General features: G+C 43.6%; 1 protein-coding gene and 1 pseudogene across 1 annotated transcript in view; one reads left to right on the top strand and one right to left on the bottom strand.

Annotated features, from left to right (window-relative positions):
* The first annotated feature begins 795 nt into the window (after positions 1–795).
* The window catches only part of TOP2A (DNA topoisomerase II alpha), a 35,070-nt gene continuing 15,044 nt past the window's right edge, over positions 796–20,821 (top strand). Inside the window, exons 1-19 of the mRNA XM_056127398.1 lie at positions 796–899; positions 1,703–1,858; positions 2,222–2,312; positions 3,203–3,266; positions 5,833–5,978; positions 7,172–7,269; positions 7,469–7,681; positions 8,831–9,004; positions 9,938–10,039; positions 10,141–10,278; positions 13,365–13,503; positions 17,100–17,257; positions 17,589–17,714; positions 17,996–18,106; positions 18,256–18,361; positions 18,448–18,557; positions 18,784–18,876; positions 19,586–19,700; positions 20,054–20,175. Of these exons, the coding sequence (XP_055983373.1) occupies positions 879–899; positions 1,703–1,858; positions 2,222–2,312; positions 3,203–3,266; positions 5,833–5,978; positions 7,172–7,269; positions 7,469–7,681; positions 8,831–9,004; positions 9,938–10,039; positions 10,141–10,278; positions 13,365–13,503; positions 17,100–17,257; positions 17,589–17,714; positions 17,996–18,106; positions 18,256–18,361; positions 18,448–18,557; positions 18,784–18,876; positions 19,586–19,700; positions 20,054–20,175 (2,283 nt within the window). The 5' untranslated portion in view covers positions 796–878. The remainder of the gene's footprint in view (positions 900–1,702; positions 1,859–2,221; positions 2,313–3,202; positions 3,267–5,832; positions 5,979–7,171; positions 7,270–7,468; positions 7,682–8,830; positions 9,005–9,937; positions 10,040–10,140; positions 10,279–13,364; positions 13,504–17,099; positions 17,258–17,588; positions 17,715–17,995; positions 18,107–18,255; positions 18,362–18,447; positions 18,558–18,783; positions 18,877–19,585; positions 19,701–20,053; positions 20,176–20,821) is intronic.
* Positions 12,575–12,705, bottom strand: LOC130036216 (uncharacterized; annotated as a pseudogene).

Here is a 20,821-nt window from a genome sequence, read left to right as displayed (position 1 = left end):
GGCCGATGGCGACCGCGGGGCGCGGCGAGCACGAGGCCGGGGGGGGGGGGGGTAGCGAGAAGATGGGGGTGGGGGGGGGGCCCGAAACCAGCCAGGCTCGGGGCCGCGTCTCCCCGTTACTCTCTGAGGCTGACCTGATCCGGTGCGTCGCCTCTCGATAAGGGACAGGGCGGGAGCTCCTTTCCTTGCCGAAACCACAACTGTGGCACGTTTCTTTGCGAACAAACTCTGGGGGCGGGGGAGGGGGTGTGAGGGGCGTGTGAGGGAGTATCGGTTGCCCCAGACGCCAGTTCGCTGTTCCCTCAGGAAAATGCAGCTAGGATTTTCCCCGACCCGTGTCTCCCATTCGAAACACTTCAGGACACTGGAGGGTTTTCAGGTTTCGGGGACCCGACCTAAGCTAACGGCTCCTCAGAGTCTAACGCTCCTCCTCCAGGAGGCCCCTCAGAAAAACCCCCTCTCCCGCTACCTCAGTGCGCCTCCCCGGGGTAACTGCGCGAGCCGGAACAAACCGGCGCTGATCATTGGCCAGACTCCTTGTCTCTCTCTCCCCGAGGGCTGCCAGTGGTGCCTTTTTGAAAACTTTCTAGTCCCGCCTCCCCATCTAATTGGCTAACTCGAACAGGCTGGTCGAAACGGCACTCTTTCAGTGGCTATGAGAGACCAGTTGTGATTGGTTCTGCGGGACGGAGCCTATGAGCACGGGCCGGGGATTGGCTTAGAGATTTCGGGCGGGCTAGACGAAGGTCCAAAAGGAACCCTAGTCGCTCGCCTAACCGACGAGTCTGCGGAGAAGCGGCTTGTTCCGTGATCCGTCTCGCGGGTCCCGCCGGTGTAGTCGCTTGCAGGGTTCTCGAGCCCCTTCACGGCCCGTCACCATGGAGGTGTCACCCCTGCAGGTACGGCTCGCGGAAGGGGCCGGGCTGTGGAGCCTCAGCGCGGCCGGTCGTCTCTGGGGCTGCGGCTGAGAGGAGGGGAGGCCCCGGCAACTGTGATGCGCGGCCGCGGCGGCGCGGGGCCTCGTTTCCCCTGAGGAGAGGGAACCCCGCTGAGGGCACCGCTATTGAAGTCTGGGGTGGGGGGGGGGGGACGAAAGTGACTTCCGGGGAGCCGCGGTTCGTTTGTTATTTCTAGGGTCGCCCTGTGGTGGATGGCGGCGATAGGCTCAGCTTCTCGGGGTGTGTGGAGGCGGGGGCAGGGGGGGCTTTCCGAGTGAGGAGAGCGACTTGGAGGAGGGCGCTGACCTTGGAGGGGACCGAGCCTGCACGCGGTCCTTGACGGCCGGCGGACGCTAGGTGTCTGTTTGTCTGTCCCCTCCCGGGGCCCAAAAACGTTAACGCAGCCGGAGGGTGGGTCCCCGCTGCCCCCTCAAACCGCTGCGGCTAGAATCGAGTGTGTGCGCGGGACCGAGGCGGCGCGGTGTCTTGCGTAGCCGGGAGAAGTGGGCACCCCCCACCCCCACCCCCACCCCGCCCGCTCCCAGGGAACCCCCGCCCCCCGCCCCGCCGGTTTCTGAACCCGAAGGTGGGGGTGGGGGAGGGGGACTCGGAGGTCCGGTGCATTCAGGTCAGCCCCCGCGGGGTGCAGGATGGTGGCCTCTGCGGATCGTTAAGGTCGGGGTGGGTGGGGGGAGTAGTATTTCTAGTTTCTGCTGAACCTCTGCTATAAAAAAAAAATTGCTTTTTCTTTAAAAACTTGCTAGCCTGTGGATGAAAATATGCAGATCAGCAAGACCAAGAAAAATGACGATGCCAAGAAAAGATTGTCCATTGAAAGAATCTATCAAAAGAAAACGCAACTGGAGCATATTTTGCTCCGGCCAGACACGTACATTGGCTCCGTGGAGCTCGTGACCCAGGTAAAAAGCCCCGCTCGGGAATTGCACTTAATTTGGGTTGAGATCCCTGAGTGCCCATGTGTGCTTTTTTTTTCCCTGTTCTCATTTTCTCTGCTTTGCGCGCGGCTCCATGAGAACTGACCTCAGCTAGCCAGTCCGTGAAACAGCTTCCATACACCGATCATGTAATAATAAAACAGAATTGCTGGAGGGTAGATGGGATAGTTTTCTTTGCCTGTTGCCAGTGAATGTGGCTTTGTGAAGAAAGTCTGGGCACCCGCTACAGGGACGCCCCTCTGTTCCTGGCTTGTACAGAAGTGATCAGAATAATAGGATGAATGCTGCGGGAAAGTAAAGTAATGTGTTTCTTTGCCTTATTTCTAGCAAATGTGGGTTTACGATGAAGACGTTGGCATCAACTACAGGGAAGTCACTTTTGTTCCTGGCTTGTACAAAATCTTTGATGAGATTCTAGGTAAGTTCTAGCACCTAAAGATCAACTTGTCAAATCCTTCCAGTGAAGGCTCATTTCTAGCAAACCTGGAGCTCCTTTCATTTCAAACAATAGCAGGCCAAGGTTGAGGCTGTCAACTGGAGCCTAGGGACTCAAATTGTTTTTTTTCAAGTCAGTAGCACTGGAGCACTGTCCTCCCCATCGATTTGCTCCAGCAGGCACAGGTAAAGTCTCACAACAAATTGTGAGACTTGTTGTTACTGTTTTGGCATTTCGAATATGTCATGGTTAGCTTCCCAGGCTTTGCTGCGCGGATAGTTTGCTGGGCTCTCCCAGAGGGGCAGAGGAATTGAACTCGGGTCTGCCTCACAAGGCAAACGCCAGCACTGTGCTATCGCTTCCCGAGATGTGGCTCAAGAATAAACTAACGCTCATGTCTTGCATGTATGAGTTCTGGGTTTATGTTTTTGTTATTGTTTTCATTTGGGGTGTTTTGGGGGGCATGGTTTTTTTTGTTTGTTTGGGGACTTTTTTTTTTTTTTTTTGCTTTTTGGGTCACACCCAGTGATGCTCAGGGGCTACTCCTGGCTCTGCACTCAGGAATTACTCCCAGCGGTGCTTCGGGAACCATATGGGATGCTGGGGATTAGAATTCAGGTCTGCGTCAAGGCAAACACCCTACCTGCTGTACTATCGTTCTGGCCTCTGAGCACTGGGTCAAGGCAAACACCCTACCTGCTGTACTATCGTTCTGGCCTCCGAGCACTGGGTTTAATCCTAGGAGCTACCCCCACCACCCCACCCCCAAGAAAAGCTAAATTAAGATTTTTTTAATGCAGCTTTGTGCTGTTTCTCTAAATTTTTTTTTAATACTCCAGTTTTTTAGAAGTGTGTGTTTTACTTTCTTTCAGTTAATGCTGCAGACAACAAGCAAAGGGACCCAAAAATGTCTTGCATTAGAGTCACAATTGACCCGTAAGTCTCCTGCTCAGTCTTGTTATTGTTCATTGTATTATTACTTACATTTACTTTGTTATATAGTGAAGTTGATCTTTTTTTAAAAGTGAAATTTTGTAAAGTTTAGAAAGGTTGAATACTAAAAAGAACAATTCTGTGATACCTGCCACCTAGATCTAACAGTTACCAGACTCTTTAATATATTTGCTCTGTCTATATTTTTAATCATTTCATAGTAAATTATCATTATTATACTTCATCCCTCTGATAAGTATCTCCAATAAATGCCCTAGGTATTTAAGAATCTAGAGCTGCTTTCTAATGTTATTCAAGTAGTAAACCAGCAGGTGGTGATAAAGATCAATTTGATGTTTCAAATATATTTCTGGTCATAAATGCTGAGTGCTCCTTAATTGGGTTGTCCGGATGCTTCTTTGACTTCTATCATTCATTAGATGAGCTAGATCTTCGGCTATTTTAGGAGAAATCTAACTATTATTGGTGTACTTGAATTGTCCCAAGGATTTGAATATCATTTATCCTTGGGGATAATGTTGGACCACTCCTAACTCTGCACTCTGGAATTATTCCTAGTGGCACTTGGGGGACCATATGGGTGCTGGGGAATCAGACCACATGCAAAGCCTTACTACTCACTGTACTATCGCCACAGCCCTATGGACTTGTTATAATATTCTTTTAAGGAATATTGATGGGGGGTGCTAGAGAGACAGGACAGTGCATCGGGTAATTGTCCTACACAAATCAACCCAGGCTCAATCCCCAGCACTGCATATGGTCCCTCAAGCCCAGCCAGAAGTGATCACTGATCACTACCAGGTATCACCAAACCCGCAAAGAAAGAATATTGATGAGTGAAGAGATAAATAGTACAGGGGTTTTAGGAGCTTTCCTTATATGGGGCAACTCTGCCCCCAACATCATATATGGTTCCCTGACCACAGCTGGCTATGGCACAACCCCTTCATACCTCCAACAAAAATTGTTTAACCTGAGAGATAGTACAGATACTACCTTGCATGTAGCCAACCCAGGTTTGATTCCCCCCAGTACTCCACAAAGGCCCCTAGGCACTGCTGCATGTGGCCCTCCCCAAAAAAGAAAGGAAAAATTATTAAGGGCCAGAGCAATAGCACAACAGGTAGGGCACTTGCCTTGCATGTGACCAACCCCAGTTTGATTCTGACATCCCATATGGACCTCTGAGCCCTGTCAGGAATAATGCCTGAGTGCAGACAGGAGTCACTCCAAGCATCGGCGAGGCTGACCTAAATACTATAAAAAGGCGGGGGTGAGGACAGGCTACTTTTAATTTTGACGCAGGAGGGAAGGACCACACCTAGTTATGGTCAGGGTTTACTGGCTTACCCTTGGCTCTTCTCACATCACTCCTGTCAGGGCTTAGGGAACCCATGTGTGGTTCAAGAAAGGCATAGCACCAAACCAGCTATACTATCTCTCTGGCCCCTCAATGTCATTAACAAATACTATCTATAATCTGAACCATAGTGCATAGTGCAGATAAAATACATAATCATCTATATATTCTTCAGATTAACATAAAATGACTAAGTTCAAGTTTTTGCACTTTATTAACAGGAAAAGAAGTTCTGTAATTGATGTTTTGCCCTTTTATATTTGATTTGCAATGTATTTTGCTGACTGGAAAAGCTAGGATTATATAGATTATCCTCTGATGGTTGGTATAACAGGGGCTAGAGTGATAGCACAGTGGAGAGGGCGTTTGCCTCGCATGCAGCCAACCTGGATTCATCCCTAGCATCCCATATGGTCCCCTGAGCACTGCCAGGAGTTATTCCTGAGTGATATCGCGGGGTGTGACTCAAAAAAACAAACAAAAAAAATGGTATAACAAGAACCTGGGTTGTAACTCAGTAGTTGAGCATTTGCCTTGCATGTGTGAGGTTCTAGTTTTTATCCCAGGCCCTGCGTAAGTAAATAAATAAATAAATATGTAAGTAAATAAAATCAATATAATACTATTTCCAAAGTTTGTACTTTGGACATAATCATTTTTCCCATTTCCTAACATTTTAAACTTTCATATTTTTTCACCATTATGTGTCTGCCCATGTGTCAACAAAGCTTTATTTTATTTATTTATTTATTTATTTTAAGTTTTTGAGCCACACCTATCAATGATCAGTTGTTACTCCTAATCAGTTGTTACTCAGGAATCACTTCTGGCACTGCTTGGGGGATCATATAGAATGCCGCGGATTGAAACTGGATTGGTCACATGTGAGGCAAGCAGCCTACCTGCTGTTATTATCTCTCTGGTCCCAATAAAGGATTACTTTTTAATTTTTGCATCTATTTCAGGAACTATGCATGGTAGGAAAAGTAGTTGATTCTGAATTTCAGAACGTATATAAAAAAATCAAAGAAATTAACACTTGTAAATTTATATATTTTAGAAATAAGTGATGGTTCTAACTATTTTAATACATTTTAATTTAGAAATATGCTTCTAAGTATTTAAAGATAGATGTTAAGTATTTGTTTAATGTGTGTTATAATAAAACTTTCCACCTTTTGTTAGAGAAAACAATTTAATTAGTATATGGAATAATGGAAAAGGTATTCCTGTTGTTGAACACAAAGTTGAGAAGATGTATGTCCCAGCTCTCATCTTCGGACAGCTCCTAACTTCTAGCAACTATGACGATGATGAGAAGAAAGTAACAGGTAAAGTACTAAGTGAAACTACATAATTGTTGTGTCTTGTATATACAAGGTATAAGGTATATATTCGATCACTGAGTCACATCCCCAGCTCCTAAATGCATTGTTTTGTTTTATGGAAGGGGCTCCTAAGCAATCCCCAAAGGGTTCCAGGGCCACTTCTAGCAACCTAGCTAGATAGTTCAGTGTTTGGGTCCTGCAGTGTTGCGGGGTGCTGTCATGCAGTACAGATCAGACTCAGGTCCTTGCACACCCCTGTCCCTTGAGTTATCTCCCCTACCACCTAAATACATATTTTATGTCTTCTTTGAAGCCACACTGGCAGTGCTCAGGGGCTACTCCTTGCTTTGTACTCAGGGAGACCATGCAATGCCAGCATGCTCCCAGCCCACTGAGTTATTTACACATCTCCCAATTAAGCTTTTGTTTTTGGACCACACAGGCAATGCTCAGGGTTACTCCTGGGTCTGTACCCAGTAATCCATCCTGGTGGGCTTGAGGGACCACATGGGATGCTGGCAGCATTTAGTGATTATTCCTGGTTCTACATTCAGGAATCACTCCTGCCAGGGCTCTGGGGACCATATGGGGTGCTGGGGATTGGATCTGTTGAATCTATTTCAGCCACAAGCAAGGCAAGCATTCTACTATATTGTCTACTATATTGTCTGTCTACTACCCTACCCCATATCTATATAATTTTTTTAATGATATGTCTTTAGTATAAAGTTAAAGGTACAGAAAGGGGAAAGGCCATGGATATACAACTCAGTGGTAATGGCACTTCGCATGCATGTATAAGACCATGGCATGGAGCCCTGATAGCACAAAACAACAAAAATGCCAGCACTTTTTGGGCCTGGGATATGTCTCAATAGTAAAGTACATGTATGCATATGAGCAGGGTTTGATCCTCAACACCACCTCCCCCCACACACAGAAGCATAGGACTAAATCCCTATAAAATAACTTAATAATTTTATTAAGAGCTAAAGCTTTGGGCTGGGCATATGACTTAGTGGTAGAAAACTTACCTTCCATGTGTGATGCCTTGGGTTGAATTCCCAGCACTGCTGGTACCCGGAGCACTGCTGGGAGCGACCCCTTAGCACAGCCAGCTATGGCCCAAAAGCTAAAAGAAAAGAAGACTGATACTGAGATTTCAATCAAACAATATCTTGTATTTATTTGCCTAGGTGGCCGAAATGGCTATGGAGCCAAGCTGTGTAATATTTTCAGTACCAAATTTACTGTGGAAACAGCCAGTAGAGAGTACAAGAAAATGTTCAAACAGGCAAGTAAATAAGTGTTGTGTTCCTTAATGATAAGTTACACAATAGTAATTTATAGTACTTAATTTAAAAATTCTTACACCAGAAAATTAATCAGGGATATGTAATGGGTTATTTGCTAAAACTTATCACTTACGTTACTCAGTCCTAACTTGTGATATTTCTTGAGTTTTTTATCTTTCTTATTCTTTATTTCCACAGACATGGATGAATAACATGGGGAAAGCTGGTGACATGGAACTCAAGCCCTTTAGTGGAGAAGATTATACATGTATTACTTTTCAGCCTGATTTGTCTAAGTTTAAAATGCAAAGCCTAGACAAAGATATTGTTGCACTGATGGTTAGAAGAGCATACGATATTGCTGGATCCACTAAAGATGTCAAAGTCTTTCTCAATGGAAATAAGCTACCAGTAGGTACTTTTTGGGTACTATAGACAGTAGGAACTTTGTGATCATTTATTTCGAGGGCTAATTTATTTTTCCCCTCCAATATATTTTGCTTACCATTTCCCACATATGTTTCAGGGGCTATTCAGCACAATGCTGAGGGGTCACTTCCTGCAGTGTGCCAACGCCTCACCACTGGACTAGACTATCTTTCCGGCTACCCAGAGTGCCTTTTTTTTTTTTCTTTTTTTGAGTCACATCAGCGGTGCTCGGGGTTTACTCCTGGCTCTACACTCAGGAATTACTCCTGGCGGTGCTCGGGGGACTATATGGGATGCTGGGAATTGAACCCAGATCCGCTGCATGCAAGGCAAACGCCCTACCCACTGTGCTATAGCTCCAGCCTCCCAGAGTGCCTTTCTTAAATAAACGTTTTTTGGGGGGCTTTTCTTCCTCTTCCCTTCATTGTCGTTGTTGTGACAGCGATGTAGTTGGAGTGTATAATAAGTTATACAATAGTATGCCAGGGGTACTTAGTCGTGGGGAAGTGCTAAGAATCAGAACTGTAGCCTCATAAATGCAAGGCAGACAACTGTCACTGAGACATAACCCTGGGCCTCTTTTGTGCCCTTTTTATTGGGATTGTGCAGGGGCTGAACCAGGCTGTGCTGGAGAGCTATTCTCAGCGCTACACAGGGATCACCTCCAATAGTCTCAGGGGACTCTATAGCTCCAGGGATTAAACCTGTACTTGCCACATGCAAAACATTCACTCAGCCCATCGAGCTATGTCTCTGGCCCCTTTTTGTGCCCTTTCAGAACCATTCTCTTGTGTTCATCAGGCAACACTATGAATTTTTTGAGCTTTTTTGATCCCAAGTGATACTCAAGGGGCCCGAGAGCCATTCTTTGGATATTTGTTCAACCAGGCGGGCATTTTTCAGGGGCCATTGGGAGCACATCCAACAGTGGGGAGGCTGGGGAACTGGGGTGGGGCAGGATGCATGGTGTGCCTGGGAATTGAAGTCTGGTCCTTGGTCTTATAAGTCATATGCGCCAGCCCATTAAGCTAGTTCCTCAGCCTCTAACCCCATTCCATTGTTTTTAAAAAATTCTTATGTCACTGAATATTTTTATATGTTTTAGTGCCTTTTCTTTTTATTCCTATATAGATAAAAGGATTCCGTAGCTATGTGGAAATGTATTTGAAGGATAAGGTAGATGAAACTGGCAATCCATTGAAAGTTATTCACGAACAAGTAAATCACCGGTGGGAAGTGTGCTTAACAATGAGTGAAAAAGGCTTTCAGCAAATTAGCTTCGTCAATAGCATTGCTACTTCCAAGGTAATTTTATTCATAAATTGTCTTGAATTGTAAGGGTGTTTGTTTTCACAGGCTTATATATAGATAAGGAACTCTATGGTCATTTATTTCAAAGGCAAATTTATTTTTCCTCTCCCATATATTTTGCTTACCATTTCCCACATATGTTTCAGGGTCTATTCAGCACAGTTCTGAAGGGTCACTCCCTGCAGTGTGCAAGCACCTCACCCACTGGACTATCTCTCCAGCCACCCAGAAACGCCTTTCTTAAATAATAATTGTGTGTGTGTGTGTGTGTGAGTGTGTGTGTGTGTGTGTGTGTGTGTGTGTGTGCACATAAGTGTGTGTTTGTGTATTATGCATTCTTGGTTTTTCCCCTTTCCTTTGTTGTTGCAATTGCTGGGGGTCACACATGCTCAGTGGTGCTCAGACATTTGGTTGTGGTGCTCATGGAGATCACACGCCTAGTTGTGTGCTCACATTCTGGTTGTAGTATTCCCTGGGGGGGGTGTTGAACTGGCAGTGAACTCAACTGGAGGATGCACCTGTTACTTATAGTGCTCTTACCCTCCTGTCTGTGTGATGCTGGAGACTGTGAGTTCTGTTGCCATACTGGTGGTCCTAAGCAGCAGAGCTACCAAGATTGGTTCCACACTCCACACATATGGATGAACTTACAACCTTATAGCTAGTTAGGCAGCTACTTTTTTCACTGAGCCATCCCCAGACGCACACACCCTACCCTGTTCTTATTGTTTTTAATATAAAATGAACTGGAACTTTAGGCTACAAAGGAAGCTTAATTAGAATTCCTCCTTTATGCTGGGGAATCAAAGCCAGGGCTTCACATATATATGTTACCATTGGGTAACATCCCCTTTTGTAGACTGGATTTTTGGATGTTATACTTTGAGGAACCAGAATTTTACAATCTGATATTTTTTTCTCCTTTAGGGTGGCAGACATGTAGACTATATAGCTGATCAGATTGTGACTAAACTCATTGAAGTTGTCAAGAAGAAAAACAAAGGTGGTATTGCAGTAAAAACACATCAGGTATTGTCTTTTAGCACAATTTTCTCTTTTAGAAGTCAAGAAGGGAAAAGCTATAAATAAGGTGTGAGTATTTAGTGACTTGATGTCATCTTTTATTGCAGGTGAAAAATCACATGTGGATTTTTGTGAATTCTTTAATTGAAAATCCAACCTTTGACTCTCAGACAAAAGAAAACATGACTTTACAAGTCAAGAATTTTGGATCAACATGCCAACTAAGTGAAAAATTCATCAAAGCTGTGAGTAGATAACAGTCAAAGCATGTTATTATTTTTCATTCCTGCAGAATGCTCTTATTCCCCCATGCTTTTACTTGGGGTCTGTAAGGAGGGCGGGGGCACAGCTTATCTCACTTTCTAACTGGGCAGGAAATTAATTACTATCTATTTCCCCCCAGAGCTGGAACGATAGCACAGCCAGTAGGGCATTTGCCTTGCATGCAGCCAACCCAGGTTAGATTCCTCCTTCCCTATCTATCAGAGAGCCCAGCAAGCTCCTGGCCTACTCGATATGCCAAAAACAGTAACACAATAGAGACGTGATTGGTGCCCGCTCGAGCAAATTGATGAACAACGGGAGGACAGTGCTACAGTGCTATTTCCCCTATGTTTTCCTAGTACATATCACCACAGTTTAGATCAGGACTTCTTAAAAATTTTCCTACTCAAAACTGCTTTTTGAGGAGTGGAGCAATAGTACAGTGGGTAGGGCATTTGCCTTGCACGCAGCTGACCCGGGTTCGATTCCCAGCATCCCATATGGTCTCCTGAGCACTGCCAGGGGTAATTCCTGAGTGCAAAGCCAGGAGTAACCCTTATGCATTGCTGGTGTGACCCAAAAAGAAAAAAAAACTGCTTTTTGCTTGAAATTTTTTTATGCTTCCCCATGTGGTATACAAATAAGCAAATCAAATAGCACTATAGCACTGTCCTCCCATTGTTCCATTGATTTTCTCGAGCGGGCACCAGTAACATATCAATTGTGAGACTTGTTACTGTTTTTGGAATATCCGATAACGCCATGGGGAGCTTGCCAGGCTCTGCTGTGTGGGCGGGATACTCTTGGTAGCTTGCCGGGCTCTCCCAGAGGGATGGAAAAATCAAACCCAGGTCAGCCGCGTGCAAGGCAAACGCCCTAACCACTGTGTATTGCTCCAGCCCAAGCAAATCAAATCATCATTTAAAATTTTTGAGTTTTGGGGCTGGAGAGATAGGGTAGGGCATTTGCCTTGCACATGGCCGATCTGGGTTCGATTCCCAGCATCCCATATGGTCCTCTGAGTACCACCAGGAGTAACCCCTGTGCATTGCCAGGTGTGACCCAAAAAGCAAAAAAATAAATAAAATAAAATTTTGGGGTTTTGTTTTTAGTTTCACCAAGGATTCTCAGGATTACTCCTGGCTCTGCCACTCAGGAATTATTCCTGGCAGTGCTCAGGGGACCATATAGGATGCTAGGGATTGAACCCTAGTTCGTGTGCAAAGCAGATACCCTCCCCACTGTACTATGCTCTGTTCCCCTGTTGTTTTTAAATTTTATTGAGCAGTAGCACAGTGGTAGGGTGTTTGCCTTGCGTATGGCTGGACTGGCCGAGCCAGGTTCGATTTCTCCCCCCTCTTTGAGAGCCTGGCAAGCTACCGAGAGTATCTCGCCCTCACGGCAAAGCCTGGCAAGCTACCCATGATGTATTCAATATGCCAAACACAGTAACAACAAGTCTCACAATGGAGACATTACTGGGCCCGCTCAAGCAAATCGATGAACAACGGGAGGACAGTGTGCCAGTGTGCCCTGTTATTTACAATACTCTCAATGATAGTGTTTTATACATACAACTTTCCAACGCCACAGCCTCCATCAGAATGTATATTTCCCTCCTCCTCAGGACATTTTTTATGTCAAAGCCCTCATTTTGTATTTCCTTGGGTGTGGGGAAAACATAGCCACACCCTATAGTATTGAGTTTGGGGGGGGGGGTTGTTTGGGGAGTGTTGGGCCACTATTTGATGCCTGCCATTGAATCCGCATACTTTGTACTCTTTCTCTGGCCCTGAGGCAAGTGCCTTAATTCCCGTACTTTGTCCACCCTCACCTTTCTCTTGAAACCTTTCAGTAATGTCTATTTGGTAAAGTCCAAATTTCTTAGAACTTCCACATCAATTTACTATATCCATTTTCATCATAGTGCCACATTTTCCCAGGTTGCCTAAGTTTCTTTCCTCTGGGCTTTTAGTTAGCTTTAGAACGGTGCTATTCCAGACTCAGCTATTTCACATGCTAACTTTTCAGTCTGAAATGCCTTTTTTGGGGTGGGGGTTTTGATGGGGCCAGGGGATGGGCACACACCCAGGGATTCTCAGGGTTTACTCCTGGCTCTACACTCACGTATCACTGCTGTCTGAACTTGGGCCACCATATGGGGTGTCAGGGATTGAACCTAGGTTTGCCACTTGCACGGCAAACACCCTACCTGCTGTGTCTCCAGCCCCAGGAAATACATTTTTATCTAGCTAATCCTTTAGGTTTTAATTGTCATTTCTTCAGAAAAGTCTTTACTTTCTACTGTCTCTCCTCCCTAATATAAATTTATTCTTGTGTAGCTCTACACGATCAGAGAAACTTCTCTAGTAACATACTATAGAAATGATCCCTGAAAGTATAGTGGGCTGGAGCGATAGCACAGTGGGTAGGGCATTTGCCTTGCATGCGGCCAACATGGCCGACCCGAGTTTGATTCCTCCGCCCCTCTCGGAGAGCCCGGCAAGCTACCGAGAGTATTCGATATGCCAGACACAGTAACAACAAAGTCTCCAATAGAGACGTTGCTGGGCCCGCTCGAGCAAATCGATGATCAACGGGAGGGCCTTTACCTACCATTACCTTTACCTTATGTAGCACTGGGCATTGATTATTAAATATGGCACACTTGCCCTTTATTCATCACACATATATTTTGTTCCTCCTTTGGTGTCAGGGATCAAAGCCTTACACAAATAGGACAAATGCTCTAATACTGAGCTATATCCCTGGCCCCTAATTTCTTATTTCTGTCTTTCCCATTGTTTCTCACAGGAGCCATATCTAATTTGTTTTAACCATGAAACCACCAATATTTTGCCTGGTATAATATAATTGAACACTGAAAACATTTTTATTGAATGAATGAACCCAAATGAACCACTTTCTTCAAGCAGTGATAACTTAGGATGCGTCACTGTCTATCCAGAAATTGTTCTACCTCTCTCCATTTTTTGGATTATATTTATGGGAGTTCATTTGTATTCTAGATTATTAACAATTTCTTCCCTAACAATCTCATTTTCAGGCAACTGGCTGTGGTATTGTAGAAAGCATATTAAACTGGGTTAAGTTTAAGGCCCAGGTCCAGTTAAACAAGAAGTGTTCAGCTGTAAAACATAACAGAATCAAAGGAATTCCTAAACTCGATGATGCCAATGATGCAGGTATATATTTAATATCATGTCCAAACTTTAAGTTTTATACTTCAGTTATTAATTTTATGACAGGAAAAAAACTTAATAATTTGTTTAATATAAAGTTTTACATGACCCTAGAATTTCATTAAAAAATGAAGACCTGGGGCTGGAGTTGATGTCAGTGGGCCCCGTGGGTGACTCTGTGAAGTGGAAAGGAGAAAGACAGTCACTTTCTCCCCATCCACCTCTGCCACCTGGGACCCAGGGTTACTGGGGTCTTTTCTCGCCTTGCAGAAAGGAATTTCAGGAATAGACAAGCAATGAAATAAATAGATTTTATTTGGAGAGTTTTTTAAGGTGTGGCGTGAGAGAGAGCCCCTAGACACATTACATTAGACACGAAAGTATGAAAGTACACATCTCAAGAGGGGAGATGCGGGCGACACGTGCTCAGACGCCACATGTACTCCGCCACATGGGTGCAAGCAGCACGTGGGCTCGGGCAGCATATGCACGCCCTTCCTTTGTTCAATGTGACTTTTATAGGCTCTTTTTGAGTTGTCTTTATCCAGAAATTCTGGAGTCTTCTGGGGCTGAATCACATTTTAATCAGATTAAGGGAGAGGTGCGAGGGTTTGAGCAACTTCATGGGGGGGGTGGATCCAATCTCCTCAGGGTCTGCTGAAGGTCTTATCATGTCTGTTTGTTTGTTTGCTTTTTCTTTTTGGGTCATACCTGGTGATGCGCAGGTGGTTACTCCTGGCAGTGCTCAGGGGACCATATGCTATGCTGAGATTCGAATCCGGGTTGGCCACATGCAAGGCAAGCGCCCTACCTGCTGTGCTATTGCTCCAGCCCCTCACATCTGTTTTTTGTATCCACATGGAGAATCAGTCTTAGGATTTTTCTCCCAGAAGTTCTGTTGACCTAAATTTTATTGCCAAGGGTCTTTCCCTGTCTACCTGCCTACATCAGAGTAATAATAGCACAGCAGGTTGGGCATTGCCTTGCAGATGCCCAGATTCAATCCCTGACATCCTACATAATCCCCCCGAACATTGCCAAAACTAATTCCTGAATGCAGAGCAGGAGTTAACCCCTGGGCATTGCCAGGTGTGGCCCAAAAACAAAGAAAAAAGAAAAGGAAGATTTGGGACTGGAGGTATAGTACAGGGTACTTGCATATGGCCAACCTGGGCTCAATCCCTGGCATCCCATATGAACCCCAAGCACCACCAGGAGTAATTCCGGAGTGCAGAACCAGGAGTAGCCCCTGAGTGTCATTGAGTATGGCCGAAAAACCAAATAACAAAGGAAATGAAGGCCTGAAGGGGTAGTACACGAGAGGTAGTACAGGGGAAAGGGCACTTGCCTTGCATTGCATGTGTCCAACGTGGGTTTGATCCCAGGCACCACATCCTTCAAGCACTGCTGGATATAACCAAAAAATAAAAATAAATAAGAAGAAAGAAAAGGTACACTAAACAAAACCATTAAATCTGAATGGTGGAGGGATAGAGAGTACTGGGTCGTACCCAGCTATGTTCAAGACTTAACTCCTCAGTGTTCCGGGGATCACTCTTGAGCACAGAGCCAGAATTGCTCAAGGGGTGCCAGGGATCAAATCCAGGTAGGCCACTTGTAAGGCAACTACCTTACTATACTATCTCTCCAGCCCCCATTTTCTGCTAACTTTATTAGAGTGTAAAGTTGGGGAAAGATACGATAAAGGTAAAGATCATGAGCTAAGTATAGCAAAAATCTTGGGAAACTTTTAAGCCCTGTCTGTTGATGTTCATTTCTGTGTTTCCTCTGACTGAAATAAGAATGTTCCTTTCCTCCCAGGATAAGGAGGGCACTTCACAGTCTTACAGCCTGGGGGTGGCCATTTTCATTACCACTATTCAAGCTTCTTAAGCTGAAAATATTCAGTATACCTGGGTGCCCTCTTTTTTGGAAGCATCTCTAGAAGTCCCCTAAACAATTTTTTTCCTAGTTTTTTTTTTTTTAATTCCCTCACCCCTTTCCCTTTCCCTTCTCTCCTCCTCCCCACTCTTTTTTTTTTTTTAAGTTCTATTTACTTATTGGGGGTTTTTTTTGGCCACACTCTGGGCTTACTCCTGCACTCAGAAATCACTCCCGGCAGGCTCAGAGGACATCAGGTGCCAGGGATCATACTACCCAGGTTAACCATCTGCAAGGCAAATGCTATACTATTGTTTCAGTCCTTTTTCTTCATTATTGCTGTTGTAGCAATGACCAGGGATTGCACACACCTATATCTATGGTGTTTGCACATGATAATTGTTGTACTCATGGTGGGGTTATGTTGATCACAAACATGCTTGCTAAAGATTGCATTTCGTGGGCTTGGCACTCACTTCTCTTTAGTTACTGATGTCGCATCCCTTTTGGTGGTGCTCACACTCACCAGAATTGCTTGTGGAAGACAGGTAGCAGCAGTGCTGCGCTGCCAAAATCTTACTTAGTGTATGGGAGACCCTGAGGATTTGCACGTGTGACCATAAACTCACTTGGAAGACACGCCTCTACTGTTTGAAGTAAATAATCAAATGAATGTTTGGCAGCAATATAAATATGATAAGTTCATTTCAAAATCAAAGATGTATCAGAGTACCTGTCACTGCCATGCACAACTCCCTGGATTCGATCCCCAACACCAAAAAACCTGGGCCAGTGAGATCGTATAGCTGTCATGACACATGACTTACATGTGGTTTACCAGGTTTGATCCCCTGTACCTCATATAGTCCCCCAAGCCCTGCCAGGGTAATTCCTGAGCTCAGAGCCAGGGGTATGCCCTGAGCACTGCTGGATGTGACCCAAACATTCCCCCTCCAAAAATTTTTTTTTTACTAAAGTATATTGAATTAACTCCATTTTATTCCTAAGTCAATTTTTTGTTTGTTTCTCCTTCCTTTTGTTGCTGCTTCTAAGATTACTGAAGATCACATTTGTTTTGGTGCTTACCTAGAGTCATGAGCTGAAGCGAGGGTAGGGCATTTGCCTTGCATGTGGCTGACCCAGGTTCGATTCTTATGTCCCTCTCAGAAAGCCTGGCAAGCTACCGAAGAGTATCCCATCTGCACAGCAGAGCCTGGCAAGCTCCCTGTGGCATATTTGATATGCCAAAAACAGTAACAAGTCTCAGTGGAAACATTACTGGTACCCACTCTACCAATTCGATGAATAACGGGAGGACAGTGTTACCTAGAGTCATACACTGAGCTGCAGTGCCTGTGTTATGTTCACACATGTTACTCCTCACACATTCTTTTGTTTTGGGGCCACACAAAATTGTGCTTAGGGTTTACTCCTGGCTCTGCTCAAGGATCATTACTGGAGGTGCTTGGGAGAGCATGTGAGGTGCCTGGGATTAAACCCGGGTTTACTGCATATAAGACAAACAACCTTTAAGCCATGCTACAGCTCCAGCCTCGTGTACTCACATTCTGGTTATAATACTCAATAGCACTGCTCTCGTGCTCACTCACATTCACTGTGGGCGTCATACTTCTGATAGCAGTACCCACACATTTATTCTATATTTGACTTCATATGACTTATAAATATGTTTTAATATTTATTTACTTTTATTTTAGGGGGTCGAAACTCCACTGACTGTACACTGATCCTGACTGAAGGAGACTCGGCCAAAACTTTGGCTGTTTCAGGGCTTGGTGTGGTTGGAAGAGACAAATATGGGGTTTTCCCACTTAGAGGAAAAATACTCAATGTTCGAGAAGCCTCTCATAAGCAGGTAGAGTACCAACAGTTTTCTTTAAAATCTGTGGTTTTATAATCAGGATTTCATTTCTTTGTGTGTTTTGTTTCTAAGCCATACCAAGCAGTTCTTGGGGCTTACTCATGACAAAGTTTGGGAGACTATATGAGATGCCAGGGGTTGAACTTGGGTTGGCCTCTAACAAGGCAAGCTCCCTACACGCTGTACTATTCAATGCTCTGGCCAGAGTGTCCATCTTACAGATCTAATTTACTGATGCATAAGCTAATAACGAACTCAAGAAAACCACAATTGTATTGTATTGATTTGATCTCTTCAGGTTTTTAATCTAAACATTACTTTTCAGATCATGGAAAATGCTGAAATTAACAATATCATCAAGATTGTGGGTCTTCAGTACAAGAAAAACTATGAAGATGAAGATTCATTAAAATCTCTTCGTTATGGAAAGATAATGATCATGACAGATCAGGTCGGATTTGTGTTCAACTTATATATCGATATATATGTATTTTTGTTTTGTTTTCCTGCATAAAAGGAGTATTCAGACATAGCTCTTTATTATTTCTGGTCAACCTTTAATATCTTATGCTTATATCCTATGTTATCTATATAGACTTTGATCCCTGACATCCCAAAGTGAGTCTGATTTGACTAGCCTTTTCTCCCCCCATGGTAAGATTTTTGAGAAATTAGCAATCATGTTTTCAGTTTCTAAACATTTTTTTTTTGTCGCTTTTGAAATATATTTAGGATCAAGACGGTTCCCACATTAAAGGCTTATTGATTAATTTTATCCATCACAATTGGCCCTCTCTTCTACGTCATCGTTTTCTGGAAGAATTTATCACACCCATTGTAAAGGTATACTAATTCCTAAAGTACCATATGAATATTTTTTAAGGCCCTATTCCTCAACCCTGGACCTGTATAATTTCAGTATTGTTTGGAGGTTGACGGGGGGGACTGACCTAGCAGTGTACAAAAGTACAGCAAGGCGTTCTTTTTCACAGGTGTCTAAAAACAAGCAAGAAATATCATTTTATAGCCTCCCTGAATTTGAAGAATGGAAAAGTTCTAATCCAAATCATAGAAAATGGAAAGTCAAGTATTACAAAGGTTTGTAGTAAAACCCATATAGAACTTCTTGTTATATACCTTTGTTCAGGATTCTAAAAAGTAACTTGGTATTCTCTGCTTTGAAGGTTTGGGCACCAGTACATCAAAAGAAGCTAAAGAATATTTCTCAGATATGAAAAGACATCGCATCCAATTCAAATATTCTGGACCTGAAGATGATGCTGCCATCAGCCTGGTGAATTGAAATTGCATTTTATACACATGCATTCTTATTTTAGAAATCACCATTTTAGCTAGTCGACTGAAATATTTTCATTTTTATAGAACTGTTTTTAAGTTAACATACCCCCCAAAAAGGAACTTGCATTTTAGAACATGGAATTTTTGTTCTTTTTCATGGAAGAGATTTTCTTGGAGGTTATCTAATTCTACTATCATCTTTGTCATCTTCTCATTTCTAGGCCTTTAGCAAAAAACAAACAGATGATCGGAAGGAATGGTTAACTCATTTCATGGAAGATAGAAGGCAGCGAAAGTTACTTGGTCTTCCTGAGGTAAAAGTTTTAAGTATATCACAGAAAACATGCTGCTTACTGATCTTTTAGAATTAATAGCAAATTAACAGTATTAAATAGTTGGTCACATAAAATATTTTTTTGGACTTCTATATAAATATGTTGGGGACCGAGAGGAAATTACAAAGACAGTGCACTTATTTTCTGATTGTACAGCAATTAAATTATCTTTATCATTAAAATATAGAATAGTAGGACCCTATATCATCCCCTGAGCACTACAGAGTGGGACCCCACCACCCCAGAAAAAAAATACAAACTACTTCTATATAATTATTTGTATGTGGCCAAAGCAGTAGTAGAGTGGTGGGAAGGTTTTGATCCCTGACATCCCAAAATGGTCCCCCAGGAATGATTCCTGAATGTACAGTCAGGAGTAAGCCCTGAGCATCGCTGGGTATGACCACCCCCCACCAAAAAAAAAAAGAAAGATTATATGTTTAAGATGTTCAAGAACTATAGCTCAATCTTCAGTATTTCTCACATCACTCTTATCCCTGTACCCCACTATCACTAAGTTGTGTCCCTGATGGCCTCTGGAATCAGTGGATTGAATATCACTGGGGAACACCCCCCCAAAAAACTTAATAGAAATAATACTTCTTTTTTTTTTTGTATTAAGCTTATATTAAGACCATTGATCCCTTTTTCTTTTGTGGATCATCTAATGCTCTTTTTGCTTCCACAGGATTACTTGTATGGACAAACTACCACATATCTGACATATAATGACTTCATAAACAAGGAACTTATTCTTTTTTCAAATTCTGATAATGAGAGATCTATTCCATCTATGGTAGATGGTGAGTTCTAATTAGTCTTTTTATCATGGATTGGAGCTATAGCACAGCGGGTAGGGCATTTGCCTTGCATGTGGCCAATTCGGCTGACCCGGGTTCGATTACTCCACCCCTCTCAGAGCCCAACAAGCTACTGAGAATATTTCACCTGCACAGCAAAGCCTGGCAAGCTACCCGTAATATATTCAATATGCCAAACACAGTAACAACAAGTCTCACAATGGAGACGTTACTGGGCCCGCTTGAGCAAATTGATGAATAATAGGAGGACAGTGCTACAGTGCTATCATAATACAGAAAACAGTGCCCAGAGTAGTCCAGGATACTAATATTTGCTCTTTTATTTCATTTTGAAGGTTTGAAACCAGGGCAGAGAAAGGTTTTGTTTACTTGTTTGAAACGAAATGACAAACGAGAGGTGAAAGTTGCCCAGCTTGCTGGGTCAGTGGCTGAGATGTCCTCCTATCACCATGGTGAGGTAAATATACAGTGTATGATGTTTTCAGAAAGTACCATAGCAGAAATATCCACAGTTAAATTTTCCAAACCATGATGAAAGTATATGTTGGTATAGCAGAGAACAAATTGCTAAAATCTGTTGAACTATAGACTATATTTACTCATTGGTAAACAGGGATGTAACTCAGTGATAGCACACATGCTTCAGATGTAAAAGACCTTAGGTTCCATCTCCCTGCACACACTCCCTGCACACACACCCTGCACACACCAGAGTAAAGATGACTTTACTCTTTGGACCAATAAGTCTCTCAAATGAAATTCCTGGGGCTGGAGCAATAGGGCGCTTGCCTTGCACAAAGCCAACTTAGGTTCAGTTCCTGACACCCGATATGGTTCCTGTAGCTTGCCAGAGTAATCTCCGAGTGCAGAGCCAGTAGTAAGCCCTGAGCACCGCCAGCTCTGGCCTAAAAAACAAAAGAGTCCTAAATCTGATGGGGCTAGAACTATAGTGTAATAGCAGGTAGGGTATTTGGGTTGCACAGGGACAACCTGGGTGCAGTCCTACACCCAAGAAGTCTTGTGTTAGACACTGCTTCTGTCATCTAAGTGAGGGCTCAGAGGTCATTTTATAATGGAGGGGATTTGATTCAGGGTTGGTGGGG

This window comes from Sorex fumeus, unplaced genomic scaffold (genome assembly GCF_029834395.1).
Source record: "Sorex fumeus unplaced genomic scaffold, SorFum_2.1 ptg000063l, whole genome shotgun sequence".
Lineage (NCBI taxonomy): Eukaryota > Metazoa > Chordata > Mammalia > Eulipotyphla > Soricidae > Sorex > Sorex fumeus.
The sequence above is the reverse complement of the archived record's forward strand: the minus strand, read 5'-3'. Positions and strand labels throughout refer to the sequence as shown.